Source organism: Fusarium solani (genome assembly GCF_023522795.1).
Source record: "Fusarium solani strain SB1 chromosome Unknown bctg00000008, whole genome shotgun sequence".
Lineage (NCBI taxonomy): Eukaryota > Fungi > Ascomycota > Sordariomycetes > Hypocreales > Nectriaceae > Fusarium > Fusarium solani.
The window spans coordinates 298,340-314,392 of NW_027072148.1; the positions used below are offsets into that span (position 1 = coordinate 298,340).

General features: G+C 54.0%; 8 protein-coding genes across 8 annotated transcripts; 3 read left to right on the forward strand and 5 right to left on the reverse strand.

Moving 5' to 3' along the window:
• Nucleotides 1-1,194: 1,194 nt before the first annotated feature.
• Nucleotides 1,195-3,133, reverse strand: MRS44_012116 (uncharacterized protein; the record flags this gene model as incomplete). Its single annotated transcript, XM_065618686.1, has 7 exons — nt 1,195-1,658; nt 1,716-1,750; nt 1,806-2,284; nt 2,354-2,377; nt 2,435-2,570; nt 2,622-2,906; nt 2,970-3,133. 7 exons carry the CDS (start codon nt 3,131-3,133, stop codon nt 1,195-1,197), a joined length of 1,587 nt encoding a protein of 528 aa, XP_065474758.1.
• A 469-nt stretch (nt 3,134-3,602) lies between these two features.
• Nucleotides 3,603-4,818, forward strand: MRS44_012117 (uncharacterized protein; the record flags this gene model as incomplete). Its single annotated transcript, XM_065618687.1, has 5 exons — nt 3,603-4,022; nt 4,074-4,122; nt 4,179-4,282; nt 4,334-4,578; nt 4,632-4,818. 5 exons carry the CDS (start codon nt 3,603-3,605, stop codon nt 4,816-4,818), a joined length of 1,005 nt encoding a protein of 334 aa, XP_065474759.1.
• A 656-nt stretch (nt 4,819-5,474) lies between these two features.
• Nucleotides 5,475-6,554, reverse strand: MRS44_012118 (uncharacterized protein; the record flags this gene model as incomplete). Its single annotated transcript, XM_046270919.2, has 5 exons — nt 5,475-5,506; nt 5,560-5,634; nt 5,684-5,899; nt 5,962-6,307; nt 6,363-6,554. The coding sequence occupies 5 exons, from the start codon at nt 6,552-6,554 to the stop codon at nt 5,475-5,477; spliced, it is 861 nt and encodes a 286-aa protein (XP_046133434.2).
• A 474-nt stretch (nt 6,555-7,028) lies between these two features.
• On the reverse strand, nt 7,029-7,882 carry MRS44_012119 (uncharacterized protein; the record flags this gene model as incomplete). Its single annotated transcript, XM_065618688.1, has 2 exons — nt 7,029-7,540; nt 7,630-7,882. The coding sequence occupies 2 exons, from the start codon at nt 7,880-7,882 to the stop codon at nt 7,029-7,031; spliced, it is 765 nt and encodes a 254-aa protein (XP_065474760.1).
• Nucleotides 7,883-8,382: 500 nt separating this feature from the next.
• MRS44_012120 (uncharacterized protein) lies at nt 8,383-9,425 on the forward strand (the record flags this gene model as incomplete). The annotated part of the gene is made up of 6 exons (XM_065618689.1): nt 8,383-8,424; nt 8,492-8,594; nt 8,645-8,814; nt 8,864-9,108; nt 9,167-9,330; nt 9,388-9,425. 6 exons carry the CDS (start codon nt 8,383-8,385, stop codon nt 9,423-9,425), a joined length of 762 nt encoding a protein of 253 aa, XP_065474761.1.
• A 389-nt stretch (nt 9,426-9,814) lies between these two features.
• On the reverse strand, nt 9,815-11,482 carry MRS44_012121 (uncharacterized protein; the record flags this gene model as incomplete). Its single annotated transcript, XM_046269570.2, has 2 exons — nt 9,815-9,906; nt 9,967-11,482. The coding sequence occupies 2 exons, from the start codon at nt 11,480-11,482 to the stop codon at nt 9,815-9,817; spliced, it is 1,608 nt and encodes a 535-aa protein (XP_046133431.1).
• Nucleotides 11,483-11,725: 243 nt separating this feature from the next.
• On the forward strand, nt 11,726-12,830 carry MRS44_012122 (uncharacterized protein; the record flags this gene model as incomplete). The annotated part of the gene is made up of 3 exons (XM_065618690.1): nt 11,726-12,175; nt 12,234-12,290; nt 12,342-12,830. The coding sequence occupies 3 exons, from the start codon at nt 11,726-11,728 to the stop codon at nt 12,828-12,830; spliced, it is 996 nt and encodes a 331-aa protein (XP_065474762.1).
• A 230-nt stretch (nt 12,831-13,060) lies between these two features.
• On the reverse strand, nt 13,061-15,908 carry MRS44_012123 (uncharacterized protein; the record flags this gene model as incomplete). Its single annotated transcript, XM_065618691.1, has 4 exons — nt 13,061-14,924; nt 14,988-15,467; nt 15,745-15,759; nt 15,823-15,908. The coding sequence occupies 4 exons, from the start codon at nt 15,906-15,908 to the stop codon at nt 13,061-13,063; spliced, it is 2,445 nt and encodes an 814-aa protein (XP_065474763.1).
• Between the last annotated feature and the right edge of the window lie 145 nt (nt 15,909-16,053).

The window sequence follows — 16,053 nt, forward strand, 5'->3', positions numbered from 1 at the left end:
AGCTGGGACCCAATAGCAAGGACGGTTGGAAGTGAATGGCCGAACAGATGACCGGTTGACCGATGGCTTGGGCGGGAGGCACAGAGTAAAGAGTGAGTGAAACATCTATAATGCTGTCGATTAACCAGTCTGACCTTGTTTGTTGGGGGTGATATCGAGAAGGCGAGGAGGAGGATCAAGTCTGACCATGGCAAAGAAGAGCCCGTCCTCAAAGGCCACGGCCGATCAAAGAATGCCCAAGGCACGGTGACAGAGCCATTCGACCGAGCAGTGATACACGAAATCTTCAGGGCTAAGTCCTTCATCGGCGACCAATACATTAAACCGTTATCCAAGAGCATCCGGGCGTCCGTCATCACGCCTCGGCCTTGGTCGCCTTGCAAGGAGACAGAATGAGACATACAAGTCGACTCCCGTCCCCGACCCCCTAGTCACGGTTCGAATAAATACCGCAAAGCCTCCAAAAAGATAGGAAATCAGCAACAACGTTCTAAAATTGTCCTCGAAGAGATCCGCCGGCATGAGAACAGGCCTAGGATCGGGGAAGCGAACAAAGGCATGCAGCAATCAGTGCCCAACAAAGGATATCGACTGACCATCCACTAGGCAAGACAGCGCTGATGTAAAACGAAATGGAGTCAGTTTCGCTAAATCAGCTCGCTGTACGATCACATCTTTGTCGCAAGACCGACATTTCCCACCCATTCTGGTCAAGGATGTATTGCATGGTCAATCTCATGCCTGGCGACGGTTGGGGCTGCGCACAAAGGACAAATGATGGTTGATGCTGGCCTATGCGAGGTACTACGGCAGGTACTGGGTAGAAGGATGAATAATAAAGATCAAATTGAGGTATCCCGCTATCATCCCTGGATGCGACGTGAAATAGTGTCCCAGTGATGCGTGACATGGAAGCACCGCTGCTTGCCACGGACACAGAACAAGACTATGTCCAGACTTGCCCTATCGCACGAGTAACAAATACAACCACAATCGACCATACAATAAAGAGTAGTCATGTATACTTGGACGTGGTTCAAATAGAGCCCATGACTGGACCCCTCACGACTGAGTTCAACGACATCCCAGCCCAGCTCCATACACCCACACTCTCTGCCATTGTTTGGGAGGGTTATTCCCTTCTATAACAACTAAATACTTGTATGCTCTTGAAAGATTGCCCGCTCAGACCTCCTAGCTATACTGGCTCAAGAACTCAAGAGACCCCTCGTGCTCGCGGAGGATCGTCGCCACATGTGCCTCGCTTCGGGGCTTGATGCTGACCTTGAAGGGAAGGGGAGCCTGCAGGATCCCTGGGTTATACGCCTCAGGATCAAGATGCATAACCTCGCCAGTCTTGGGATCAGTAGGCTCGGCGAACTCAAAGGCCCAGAGCAGCTTGGAGGCGATGCGCCACATGTTGCGCTCCGCGAGGTGGATTCCCGGGCAGATTCGCCTGCCTGCTCCGTAGTTATAATGGTCGCGGTTAGCCCAGTCCGGGCTCCCGGCGTAGTCGTTTGCTAGCCTTGGATGCTGGGCATATCTGTCCGGGTCGAAGGTTTCGGGATCTTTGTAGATGTTCTCGTTGTGGTGTATTGCCCAGGTTGGGATAAAGATGGTGGAGTCCTTGGGGATCAGCATGCCCTGGTACTCGTCGTCTAGAATCCACACCGAGGTCAGCTCTCAAAGTTGGTAGCTGGAGAAGTAGAACAAACCTTGGCGGACCTTGTGCGGCAATGCTGTGACGGCACTATTTTTCAAGCGTCAGCTGGCGGTGATATCCTTTGGCTTGCAGGTGAACGTACACAGGCCTCCATCGCATCCCTTCCTTGACAATACAGTTGATATATGGGAGCTTCGAAAAGTCGTCCCATCGCGGTGATCTTTCCGTGCCGCAGACAACATCGATTTCCTCTCGAGCCTTGGCCTGCACCTCGGGATGCAGGGCAAATGCCAGAATCAGGGTCAGAAGCTGAGCGGCGGTTGTATCGGCGCCTCCCTCAATGATCTCCCCTAGTAGGTTCGTGAAAGCGTGTTGGGGAATCGACGAGGGCCATCCCTTCTTCTCGTACTCGTCGAGGAGAGTGTCGACGATGCATCTTCGCTTCTCACCCTTTGCTCGGCGCTCCTCGACTCGACGACGTGCCTCGCCCCATGTTCCATCCATAGTCTTGCCGGCGTCAATAGCGCGACGCTTCCAGAAAGCAAACGACGAGGGAATGTATTGCAGCCACGTGAAGACGTCTACGGGAGGGTTCGCTCCGGGCTCCATCGCTGCAGTCCACTAAATCCCGAGAAAGAGAGGTTAGCATGCTCCCACCCTGTGCGTGTCGCGTTGGTCCACTCTGGTTACCTTGTCCATGACTTTGTAAACACCCTGCAATCCAGTCAGCTTTTACCTCCCTGATGAGTCTCTTTGGTGGAGTCCAATTACCTGGCACCAGAATGAGTCCGAAGTTGGTGCCCGGCATCCATAGGTGATGGAGGTGACGACGGAGGCCGTGTACCTCCGGATCTCGCTATAGAAGTTGTCGGGGTTGTTGCATAGATTGCTCATAAGCACGGTAGCCCTATGCCAAGTCAGCCTTGGGAAGCATAAGATTCCTCTGGCGGATTCATACTCTGCCTCCTGCACGCGAAAATGGTTCTCGTCAAGCTGCTTGGGCGAGAAGTTGTGCGAAATGATCTTTCGCTTCTCTCTCCATGTCACGTCCATCTGTTCCAAAGCAAGATGATCGCCCTGCGTGAGCAGCTTCCCGACATAGCTTGGGGGCCTGTCAGAATAGATGCTTCCCTTCTCTACCAGAAGCTGGTGGATGGCCTTTCGATCACAAAGCACCACCGTGTTTGAGGGTCCTATCTTGAGGGAGAAGACGGGGCCGTAGATTTTGGTCCACTCCTTCATCCTGCAGCATGACACGTTAGTCAGCGTTGAAGTAATGAACAAGACCTACTGAATCTGTCCTTACTTCTTGTATAGCCCCGTGGTTGGGAGCATGTGGGCATTGCCCAGGACAGGTACCGTTGGGGGGCCTTTCGGCATGCGAGGATCCCGCTTGCCGATCTGCAACACGCGGTAGATGGCGACACAAAGGCCGATGACGGCGAACGAAAGGGAGATGCTGAGATTCATCTTGCCTGAGTGGAACTGGGGTACGAGTGGAAGACAGCCTGGAGCTGATCCGAGGGAGCGGAGGAGGTGCCTAAATGCTCAGCTTGTCGTCCCGTTCAAAAGGCTTCATGAGGGCCTCATGACTACTGAGCAAGCCGAAAGACTTGCCCCCCCGTGGAACATCTTCGGACTGACTAGTTAGGAAGCATGGCACTCGAACACGGGCAGGTGTGCCTGGTGGCCGGAAGTCGCCCCGAAAATCCTCCGGACCTTGACACGGCACAATATCGGCCGGTCGGCCCCACCAGCCGGCTTCCGTTCTCCGACTCACATCGGCCGACTCAAGTAACAATCTGGTAGAGCAAGATTTGACGACTCGCTCGTTCTCATAAGGAGGATGCGGCCGTGTCAGATCGGTACTGTCCTTGGATAAACAGTTCCTCTTCTACTGTCGTGCAGACCTACGTGAAGACCATTTCCTCAACCAACCATGTCCAAGCCCAACGATTCCAAGATAAAGGTCCTGCGACTGGGGCACGTGTACTACAAACACAAGGACTCAGCCAAGGCAGAGAAGTTCCTGGCGGCCTTTGGTTTTATAGAGGTCAAGAGAGAGGGGAAGAGGATCTACTACAGAGGCTACGGCAGTGAACCCTTCCTCTACTGCCTAGAGGAGTCTTCTGTCAATGAGTTTGGAGGGGCCGCTCTGGTGGTGGAGTCCTCCGAGGACCTCGAAAAGGCCCGCGCCATCTTTCCGGATGCCACTGAAATTTACGACCTCGACGAGGCGCCAGGCGGAGGGCGGTGCGTGACAGTCAAGGACCCTATTGATGGCTGGCCTCTGCATCTGGTCCATGGCCAGACGCCCGTGGAACCCGCCAAGGACTACCGCTACCTTGACTTTAACTTTGTCAGTTGATTCCTTCTTGGTAACTGAACTGAAGCTGACCTCCTTCTCAAGCCTCACAAGAAGAACCGAGCCGGTAACGAGTTTCAGAGATTCGAGAAGGGTAAAGGTCACATACAAGCGATTGCCGTCCATCTTTGCTAACAAGTGCCTGTTCAGGACCGGCGCTGATCCACAAGCTGGGACATTTTGGACTCTGCGTGACCCAGTTCCAAAAGACATTTGACTTTTACACCACACACTTCAACTTTGTTCCAAGCGACGTAAGAAGCCGCAACGCATTGATTCAATCTCGAGCTCACGGTATGATGTAGATTCAGCACGACGAGACTGGACGGTACATTGCCTCATTTATACACCTGGATCTGGGAGAAACCTTTACAGACCACCACAGCTTCTTCATCTTTGAAGGCCCCAAGTCTCATGTCCATCATTCCTCGTTCGAGGTTCACGACTTTGACGTCGAGGTGCTTGGGCACGACTACCTGCGTGACCAGGGCTATCAGAATTGCTGGGGCGTTGGACGGCACGTCCTAGGCAGTCAGATCTTTGACTACTGGTGAGAAGAATGCCCCCCATGACCTGCTTCTTGCTGACTTGCTGGGGAATTAGGTACGACCCATCCGGCTTCATCGTCGAACACTATGTCGACGGAGACCAAGTGAACTGTCACTCCAAAACCAATATTGAACTTGCCACGCCCGACGGGCTTCACGTCTGGGGTGAGTTGTCATTGATGTTTGGAGATAGGAAGTTGACAGGTTTAGGACCCCGATTACCGGACGGATTTCTCACATAAAGGGGGTGCGGTGCGGATTGGGCGTCAGTGGTCAGCAGGAGTGGGTACGTCGCAGCGAGTCGGTGGTACATATCGAACAAACTTTGGACAGGATCAGGCAGCCCGAAGAGGGTAGGATAGCAATAGCGTTAAGGTCTCCGATGAACAACGAGAGTTCTCTCCCCAGGGTGCTGTTTATACCTTCGCAACCGGACTATTAATTGGCCTCAATTTCTCCTTCTCACCTTACGTGACTCTCTCAGGCTTGGATTAATACCGTATGAGGGTTAATCCTCAAGGAAAAGAGGCCCTCTATGTTTGGGTTGATAGTCTATTCTTTGTTGGCGTAGCTAATTGCCTCTTTAAGGGCGTCACCAACAACAACAGCTGTTCCAGCTCCTCTGACTCTTCCACCGCTTCTACAAACATCCAACGACGGTCTTTCATGCAATAGGACTGCTTCCAAATACTACATCTGTTCTTTCTCTCTGATTCTTGTTCCCCTAGAATGCCGCCACTTCCCTGGCTTTGGAGGGAGAGCTGTTAGCATAAGGCACGCCTAGGAAATGTCACGTTGACCTCTTCTTCAGTGGTGCAAGATCCGAATACACAATCTTATCCTCGCAGAACTAGGCGAGTCTATTTAGAGTCTATTCAAGAAGTGTTACAAGTCCTATCTACTCGTAAAAGACTTCATTGATGAGAGTACCTGCGCAGTAGTCATGTTAGCAACTCAACGAACCAAGATTCGATCCCACCTACCAATTCCATCGATAGATACGCGCATGTCGTCGCCGCTCTTGAGCCAAATCTTGGGGTTCCGGGCAATTCCAATACCTTAGTCGTGTCAGCAGCTTCAAGTGAAGGGCTCTCGTGCACTGCTTACCGGGCGGAGTGCCCATCATGATGACGGTGCCGCGCTCCAGCGTGGTTCCCTGTGAGAGGAACGCGATCGTCTTGGCGACTGAGAAGATCATTTCTCTCGTGTGAGAGTCCTGGACGGTTGAGCCGTTCAAGGTGGCTCGGATGCCAAGGGCCTGAGGATCTTCGATCACGGACGGAGATACCAGGACGGGGCCAATGGGTGCGGAATGATCCAGTCCTGGGAGCACGTTGAGAGTCAGCCAAGTGTCATCGCCGCCGAACGCTGCTTCATTCATTTACCCTTTGAGAAGGACCATTGGCTGTTACGGAACTGCTCCGTCCGGGCGCTCACGTCGTTGCCGCAGGTGTAGCCCAGGACATAGTCCATGGCCTCGGCTTCAGGTATGTCCTTTCCATCCTTGCCAATAATCACTGTGAGCTCTGCCTCGTAGTCGGTAGTCTCGTCCTGCACAAACTTGGGGATGTAGATCTTGCGAGGGTGGGGTCCGCTGAGCGCCGTCCTGGGCTTGATGAAGAGGACAGGGTGGGTGGGCAGGGGCATGTTGGCTTCTTTGGCGTGGTCGTGGTAGTTTAGTCCCATACATCGGATCAAGGGTACTTCAGAGACATCGAGGGGACCGAGAAGCTGCGGAAGAGCATGTTAGGGACGCTTGGTCATGGCAGAGGCATGCCAGACGTACCTGGTCTACCGTCATGACTTGGCTTGTCACGTTGCCATCAAAGGCGGATCCATTTATGAGTTTCGCCTGTACCCTCTTGTTCTCCTTGCATGCAAGGCCGACATCGATGGATGTGTCGCAAAGCTGGCCGCGATGAATCAAGCCATCCTCCACAGCGATGAAACGGATGAGGTGTGTCCACTTGGGCGCCATGGTCGGTAGTCTTTTGGGCAGATTTGATCAGATGGGGGTCAAAGAGATAGAGGAAAGCTTGGGTTTGCTCGCTTCCTCTTCAAGTCTGCCTGCCTGGACTTTTTGTACAGGGCATGTGAATGAGCGGGTCGAGGGTTGATTAGGAGGACGCAGCTCGGGTGGAATCAACCCGACGGATTTACGCCGATGATAGGAGAAAATTCCTCCGATGATAGACAGACTCGGGTGAGAAATTGGCGGTAGTACCGGGCAAGGCAGAATATTATCAAGTCTGGGGACGTCTCCAAAGGAGCCCATCGACCACAGCGAACAAAGAACACGTTCACTGAGGAGGACAGAACATCCCCCACGATCCATTTGAGTCCGATATGGGTAAATTGATGAGTTTTCACTAGATTCTTCTTCTTAGATGGCACTAGACGAGCAAAAAGCTGTGCTGACAACTATCTGACTATCTCTACACCTTGAACCCTCTCACGCCGAGACACCAATGGTCATGCCACCATCGACAGGAAGAATCTGTCCAGTAATCCACTGCGACTGAGGCAGACAAAGAAATAGAACAGCCGCAGCGATGTCATCTACAGTCCCGAGACGAGGCCAGGGCGTTGCCTTGACCATTGTCTGGTGGATGGTGCTATTTTCGAGATTCCCACGCGCCATGCCCGTGGCGACAACGCCCGGCGCAACGCAGTTGATGTTGATGCTGTCTTTGGCGTGATCTAGTGCTCCAGCTCGCGTCATGTGGTCGACCGAGGCCTTGGTGGCAGAGTATGCCACTTCGCCGGGGAAGCCTGTCACGGATGCACACGATGAGATGTTGACGATGCGTCCCCGACTGCCCCATTTCTCGTCCACCTCTTGCTGTAGGAACTGCCTGATGGCGCTTCGGCTCATTCTAGCCGTGCCGAGTGTATTGACTGCCGCCATCTTGGCCCAGAGCTCCTCCGACTCGTCCGCGAAAGAGCAGAAGGGCGCCCAGTAGCCTGCACAGTTGATGAGGATGTCAATTCTTCCAAACTTCTATACCCGTCTCTGTTAGCCAGGCTGTTTCAGTGATAGGCGGTAGTCAAACTTGCCTCTAGGGCTCGGCTGAATGTCTCCTGTACGGCCGCCGAGCTCGCAATGTCCGTCTGCAAAAAGATAGAGTCGCCGCCTCGGGCCGCGATGATGTCGCCCGTGGTCTTGTCCACATCTGATTCATAGCCTTTGGCGTTGGCCTTTTCCTGCAGGTCACACAGAACAATCTTGGCACCCTCGCCGGCGAGGGCTATCGCAATCGCGCGTCCCACTGGGAGCGAGGTTAGATCTGATCTGTCTGGGCCCATGGTACGGGTGTCTCCCTCGTGGGTACAAGCTCACTTCCTGAGGACGCCCCTGTGACGACAGCCACTTTTCCGTTTAATTTTCCCTCCATGGCGTAAGATGTAGGGAACTCGACAAGAGGTAATTGGCTTCAAGGTCTCTCGTCGCTTCACCAAGTTTCTCATTGGGGATCGTCTGGACACCGCCATCACCCGAGATTGGCCCCGGGATATATCTGCACAGAAGCATCCAGGGCCGAGCAGCAGTTCCTCTCTCCGGTCAGCAGTCCTTGCCAAGTGTGCCGCCCTTTAACATCATCAGAGCGAAATCAGGCCGACGTTGGTCCGTCCGGGGCCCCGCAGTGGGGCCGTTTTATCGGGTTTCGGCCTACAGCCGGCCGGGCGACATGCCGATGGAAGCAAACGAAGACTTGAAAAGGTCTCGTTGACTGTGGAACAGCATAGATCAAGCTTGGCCTTGAAATTCAATCTCTCTGTAACAAATTACGTGACGACTTTGAGCCATGTTCGAGGGCAAAGTTTACTGCATCTCCGGGGCCGCGTCGGTGAGCCGATCATCATTCCTCTCCCCGCGCGACTTGGCTAGCACGGTGGCTAATTATATCGTTGTAGGGGATCGGCCGCGCGACCGCCTTACGGCTGGCTTCGAAGCGAGTCTCGGGGCTTGCTCTCAGTGATCTGGATATTCGCGGTCTCGAGTCTACCGCCCAAGAGTGTAAGTGGGTCAGCATGATGGGATAGATGATGGAAATCTGATTTGAGCAGGCAAGCGGCTGGGGCTCGAAAACACGAGCGTCACACAACTCAACGTCAGTATCCGAGCCGATGTAGAGGCATGGGTCCTGGAAGCGCATCGCACCTTTGGTAGGCTTGATGGCGCTGCCAATGTGGCTGGAGTAGCCGGCGGGACAGGAGAGCAGACTATTGAGACGATCGTGAGTGTCCCAGCTTTATACCCCTCAACATTTGTTCCAACTGTCATAGGACCAACTTGACTGGGATAAGATCCTGAGCGTCAACCTAAACGGCGTCCTTCACTGCATGCGGGCCCAGCTGCCGCTGCTCAACCGACCTGGAGGCTCGATTGTCAACGTCGCCAGCACGTCTGGCAGGCGTGGCTTGCCTCACAACGCCGCATATTCCAGCAGCAAGTTTGCCGTCATAGGACTATCAGAGTCGGCAGCAGGTGAGTATGCCAAGCAAGGAATCCGGATCAACTCTCTTCTTCCGTAAGTCTTGAATCGATTCTTAACCCTCCAGTGTCCCTGCTGATAAGCTACAAACAAGGGGACCAATCGACACAAAGATATTTCGAGATGGCGAATCTGCAGGCCTGTTCGACTCGGTGAGTATCTCCAAGGATACCCTTCTCGGGAGAATGGGCACAGCCGAGGAAGTGGCAAACGTCCTGTGCTTCCTTCTGAGTGACGAGGCTTCCTATGTGACTGGAGGTGAGTGCGCCATTCGTCACCCGTGTCAGAACCAAGCTGAATCTGGGGGCTTTACAGCGCATTGGAACGTAGATGGAGGATATCTAGCATGCTGAATACGATTGGGCCATTAAACCTGCTTAAAGTCTGTGAGAATTTGAGTGATAAAGGCTTTGTTGTGAGTGACGAGCAGGTGAGCTATACTTAGGTAGCAAGTAATAAACAAGGCCTTTAAAGAGTGTTAAGGGATCAAGAGCTTCTTATAGTGCTTTATGAAAGTTATTAATAACAAAGTATTAAGACATAGTGATTCGAGTCTAAGTATTCAGTCATTAGGCTTAAATAAGATGCTCTCTTGTTAGGAGTAGGGCGTAGCTAAGATACTGGGATCGTCATTTAACACGCAATCGACTACACAAAGAAGGAAGAGACTGTGGTTTTAAAAGAGTTCCATTTAAGTTCAAATAAAAGAGAGAAGAGATCGTCTGCGACAATCCGATGCCAACTAGTACACAACAAAACAGTTCTTGCCCTTCTCAAATGCGCCGTTAATCTGCTTGGTGTATTCCACCAATCCACCGAGAAAGTTAAGCATCTCTGCATCACAAGGTTAGTTCAATATCGATCCACGTGCTACAAGTTGCAAAGTAAACATACCTTTAGGCTTGCCGGGGATGTTGGTACCCATGTACTCCGACTTTGTCTGGGGCAGCAGTGTCTGATCACCTATCTGCTGGACGAGATCGCGCCACTCCTTCTCGGCCTCGCGGGTGGCGTCGATGAACTGGCACTTGTCCCGCCGGAGTCGAAGAATGGTATCGCAGATCCAATCACCCTGGACTTCGGCGCAGGTTGGGCCGTTGCAGAATGAGGTTGGGCCCTGGGGTCCGTACAGGAACATCATATTAGGGAACCCGGCCGTCATCATGCCCAGCTCGGTAGAAGTGCCATTCTTCCACTTGTCCTTGAGGGTCAGGTTGTCGGCGCCCTTGATGTCGATGGAGAGGAGGCCGCCCGTGACAGAGTCAAACCCAGTCGCCAGGATCAGGATATCGAGTTCGCGAAGTTTCCCGTCCTCTGTGATGACGCCCTCGGGAACAACCTTGACAATGGGGTTAGACTTGGTGCTGATCAAATCGACATTGTCCTGGTTGTACACCTCGTAGTATCTCTGCTCCAGGGTCGCGCGCTTGGTGCCAAAGTAGTAAGGGGGCTCCCGAGGGGCCAGAAGCTCAACAATCTCGGGCTTCTCGATCCGAGGGAGGGTCTTCTTGCGCCAAAACTCGTAGGCGTACTTGTTGGCGATAGGGTGACGGATAACGTCCTGATAAGTTCCCAGCCAGAAGGACAGCCCCCCCTTGGTCCAAATATCTTCAAAGAAGGCCTCTCGCTCCTCGTCCGAGACCTCGACAGCCGACTTGGGGCTGAATTCGGAGTCAAGGCCAGCAAACTTGGACACGCGACGCTCAAAGATCTCGGCGTACTGTGACTTGATTTGGTCCTTGTCTTGCAGAGGTGTCTGGCGCATGGGAAGGGCGTAGGTCGGGCTTCGCTGGAAGACGGTCATGTGAGCCACCTCCGGGGCAACATCTTGAATGACCTGAAGGCCGCTGGAACCGTTGCCAACTATGCCCACTCGCTTGCCCTTGAAGTCGATGCCTTCTTGCGGCCACTTGGATGTGTGGCAAGAGGTTCCAGCGAAGCTGTCGAGACCCGGAAAGTCGGGGATGTACGGCTTGGCAGCGAATCCAGTGCACAGAATGAAGTGGCGCGTCGTGCGGTTAACGCCTGCGCTGTCAACAACGTTCCAGAAGTTGTCAGCCTGGTTGAACTCGGCAGCAACCACGCGCGTGTTGAAGAGGATGTCCTTCTTCAGGTGCAGCTTGGATTCGACGTGATCAAAGTATCTTCGCAGCTCATCGCGACCCGGGTACTTCTCCGACCACGTCCAGTCCTGCCACAGCTGCTGATCCGAGAACTCGTAGAGGGGCACCGGAGTGTCGACGCGGGCACCTCGGTAGGCGTTCCAGTACCAGACACCTCCGAGATCACCGGCGTCGTCGATGGCGAGGCATTTGAGACCGGCTTCTCTCAGCCTACGAAGTACGTAGCAGCCTCCAAAGCCGCTACCTACGATGATGGCATCGTACTCGGGGGTTGATACGGAACCCATGATTGACGGTGGATTGTTTGTTTTGTTGTTGCTATCGTTGTTGCTCTTGCTCTTGCTGGTGTTGTTGTTTGTTTGAGTTGTTGTCTGTCTGCTATATCAAGCTTGGCTGCGACCGCTGGCTCGTTGGTTCCAAGACTTGTAAGGGAGGCTTCTTGCTTTATAGATACGACAGTCACATGTGCCCACCTTGTCTCAGGCACATTGATAGTCAAGCCTGTCCCCCATTGTATGAGATGGCTCGACATGAGCTCGAGAGACTTGCGAGTCGAGTCCTCGTGCAAGGGTTCAACCAGCACACTCTACCCCTTCGTATCTTGGGTGTGGCGCGGAGTAATCTTGTCCCATCCGTCGGGCCAACTCTCACGATCGGATCAATGCCCAGATTCCACCGAGCCAGGTGAGCAAGTCGGGCGATGCAACCCTGCATTGTCCAGCATCAAGTTGCCTGCTCTCACGGGCGACTCTTCGGCTCAATTGCTTCAGCGTGAACGAACAGTCATTGCCCCGGGCCTCGCGTCCTGCTTGGTCTGGCGAATGACAGAGCGCGCTGCCATGGTTTTAATAGGCAGCTGGCCGGCAGTCGATGGTGTGCAGAACAACACCATTTCCCTCGATTTCTTCTCCTCTCAGACAAAGGAAAACTCGCTGTGCCCGTCAACCGATATGGATAAGAACGGTTTTGTCAAGGATGATGTGAGTATCTGTTTTTACCGGAAAAGATCGTGCTCTGTCTGACTTCCCTGCCGTCCAGGCCGCCTACAGTGATGCGAGCAAGGCGTTGACTTTCCTACACATGCCACCGACGAAGGTATGCCTTCATATCGGCTGGTACTACCCTCACGTTAACTTTGAGCCACAGTACCGCAACCCAAGCCTTGCCAAGGAAGAACAGGAAGTGACAGACCAGCTCTACCGTGGCTGGCTTCACTACTGGAACCATGAGTCGCGCCAGGACTTTGCCAACGGCATGAATGGGGCCCGTCGCTTCTATGACTTCGAAGACATGCTTAGCTATGACATGTTTGGCAACACCATCCGAGGCAGCTTCAAGGAACACTTTGAATCCATCTTCCCCTACTGGAACGACGGGCACATGGAATACAAGGACTTTGAAGTCACTGCCCTGTCCAAGGAGTATGCCTTCTCCACCATGATCCAACACACCTGGGGTACTGCCGGCGGGGTGCCGTTCGACACGGCTTTCAGGAGGACTGGGATCGCGAGGAAGAATAGCCAAGGCGAGTGGAAGTGGATTCATGAGCATCTGAGCTTCCCCACCGATATGAAAACCAAGCAAGCCGACTTCACAGCCTCGCTCGACCCAGTCAAGGCGACCAAGCTGGCGTAGCGGTGACTTTCAGGGTAGAGCAAGGGCCGAATAGGTTCAGATAGCTATGTGTAGGGGCAGAGACGTCCATTTCCTGTTGCAGTAGCATATGAGTGTCGATTGATGTTTTGATAGCTCCTGAATTCAATTGCGAACGTTTTTGACACTGATCACAGTGGCGTTGACAAAGTAAACACTCAGACAGCGAAGGTTAAGAGCCATATCCTTGAGTATGACAGCCCACCATGTGCCTAACCTCTTGGCACAGCGAGGCTTCCAGCTCTCGGTGACTGGTCAACTTCCTGGGGTGGAGCAAGAGGGAAGAAGAGGTCGGCGTAGGAATCAAAAGATATGTCATCTAGTTGGCCTCGCTCCGATAGCATACCGATCCAGTTGGTTGTCATGGGGGAACCCGAGGCAGTCTGGGTCCTTGCGCCTGGTGCAAAGCCTTCGAGGTCCGGAATGAAGGCCGACGGATCGAAGAGTTCAGGCATGAAGTCGGCGGGTACGAGCGGATCCATTCCATCAAGGCTTTCATTCAATCTCCCTTGGAGGCCATCTTTCATGTCTGCGAGGGCTGGACTGGGTGCAGCCCCCGCTGACCTTAGCCTGGCCCCTCGCTGCTTCGCTGCAGAACGAACCTCCAACTCCGCTAGAAGCCTTCTCTTGTGCCTCAAAAGCCTCTCCAGCGAGTCCACATTGCGCAACAGCGTGAGAGGTGTGCCCCAGAATAGCGAGTAACGCTGACAGGTGAGTCGAAGAAGGGCGAGCTTGGATTCAGTCTCAGCCTCCGTGCCAAGTCCGTACACCTTGCGGAGGATCTGCAGCGAGGCAGCCAACCACACGGTGCTGGCCAGGAAAGGGTTCAACCACTTGACATGCCACTCGGGGGCGTTTTGCAAGACAAACTGTATGTTGTCTGCAGCTTCGAGGCAGTTTCGCAGGCCTTCGCAGTTTGAGATGGCGCCCGCAGGGGGGCGAGGGGTTGACGTCCAACCAAAGGGCGGATCAGGAGCAATCTCTGTGAACAGTGTACCCGATGCGATCTCGCCAAACGCTTGGTGGTGGAAAATCTGAAAGCGCGCCAGCTGTGTCATGAGGAAGAGAGAATAGCGTGCCACGTCCACCAGTGTGGCCTGGGCAGCGGATGACCCCGAGTTGGGTGGTGCCTGAGCGCTTAGAGCATGGGAAAATAGCCTCTCCCCTTGATATGCGAGCTTCGTCGGCAAGGCAGAGACGGTCTGCTGCAGGGCCTGGCTGAGAAAGTATAGTTGCTGGTCACCGGCGACAGGGGACTTCTTGCAAAAGACGTTCTTGAAGTACTGCTGGAGATCAGTCGTCTCGTCCTGGCCTCTCCAATCTGACCGGATGCCCTGCAGACTCCCTCTCGCCAAGGCCTGGGCATCCCGCATTATGGAGTTGAGGACAATGAACCATGCAGTCGGGCTATCGTTGTCACACTTCTTCAGCCTCTTCCATCTCTCACATGGCTGCGGGTGCAGGAAACTGCTCTGGCGGTATTGACCATTGAACCAATCGCGATCGGGTATCGGGAGATAGGTTTCGTTCACTGACCAGTCGATGGCCAAGGGACACCTCTTTATCGTAGAAGCAAAGACGTCCATCTCCCATATGGCCCACCAACAGCGTCGCTCCTCCTCCTTGCCAACCCACCGTCGGATACCGTCCTCATCGCGCGGAGGTAGGATCGGCGCGCCGTAGTCGATGAGGTTAAGATGCTGCTCGTAAGCAACCCGAACGCATGAGCCTAGCAGTCGCCACCCCTTGCCCCTGACACCTCGAATCAGTTCATTGAAGGTACAGAGGACCATGGCTTGTAGGACAGAAAGGGAGGGAGCTTCATCGTCCGTCTCCCTAAGGGAATCGTCAAGTGCCTTTGTGGCAATCTTGTGGAACTGATCCGACGACGGCAAGCTACCAGCGTCAGGACCACCCGCCTCTGAGCACGCTGGAAAGAATTTGATCGACACGGAGAACATGGAAGCGAGCAGGGCTACCAAGGTAGAAAGGGACGTAATGGTCTGTATCTTGGCCCCGAAAGTCGGGCGATGAAACAAGGAAAATGCCGTCATGTTGTCGAGATATAGATCAGTCCTAGATTAACCGCGTCAGCTTGCGCATCCGGGACCTTGCGCTATGAGTGAGTCGCCGACGTACAGTGTCTGAAGGTTATCAACTGAAATGTTCAGGGTGTCGCAAGCCTGGTCTATCAGCCTTTGGGCTCCAACGAGGTTGATGAAGAAGCCGTCAGACGAAACTGCAGCTGCCGACTGCTGCGATGGGGATGGGGGCTCTTGGCGCGATTCATGGGTAGGATGGATGAGAGAGGAGAGGCTGATGGCGCGGACGAAATTTGCGGCCGCCTGGTCTGAAGACTCCGACACGTCTGTGGATGCATCGTCAAAAACTGTCGAGATGGGCGAAGGGGGATACGAGGCAAGGTCGATGAGGCTGGTGATGCTGGGACGAGCCTCATGTCCAGGTGGTGGAACAGACACGTGACCCTGGACCGTGTCACGGTCGGATGGAGCCTGCGGCATGGACATGGCGTCCTTTGGCGCATTTTCGCTGCTGCCACCTTTGTGTCCTTCGCTTCTCGAGTTGCTCTGTCCATGGTGTGATCTGTTGCGAGGCCGCCTGCGCTCGCGGAGTCGTGAGCCTAGGGGTGAGGATAAAGCCCGTCAGCAGCTGGTTTTGAAGACCCGGCGACCTGGACAGAACTCCTAAACAGGAGAACTCTCACTGCGACTTACCAAGCTTTGGCCCAGGTTTCATTCGTTTGGATGGGTAGGCGCAAGACTGCGACGTCCTATCACAGGGACCACAGGAGGGCAAAACGCGGTCGCTTTGCCCCAGCTTGTCAGCGACTTGTTCGAAGACTCGTTCATGGCTGCCCATCCATCAATTCTCTTACCATTTCGTCTTGCGTCTACATAGAGTCCGTCGAATTAGCCTTGTGCCGTCTCAAAGACAGTCCAGGGGTTTCACTTACCTCTTGCACAGATTGCAGGCGAGCTCAGAGATGTCTTTGCGGGACCCTTGGTCTGAGGACCATCGTCTTTCTGCGTGCTCGCTCATTGCTCCGAGTTTGAGGCCTTGATGGCAGAGATCGGACGAGTGTGTCGGTAGGAAAGAGGATGAAGAGAGACAGCCTGGGTCCCAGACCTCGAGGTTGTAGATCGACGACTCTCGGTGGGCAACCCCGGGCCTCGGTCGGACCCAG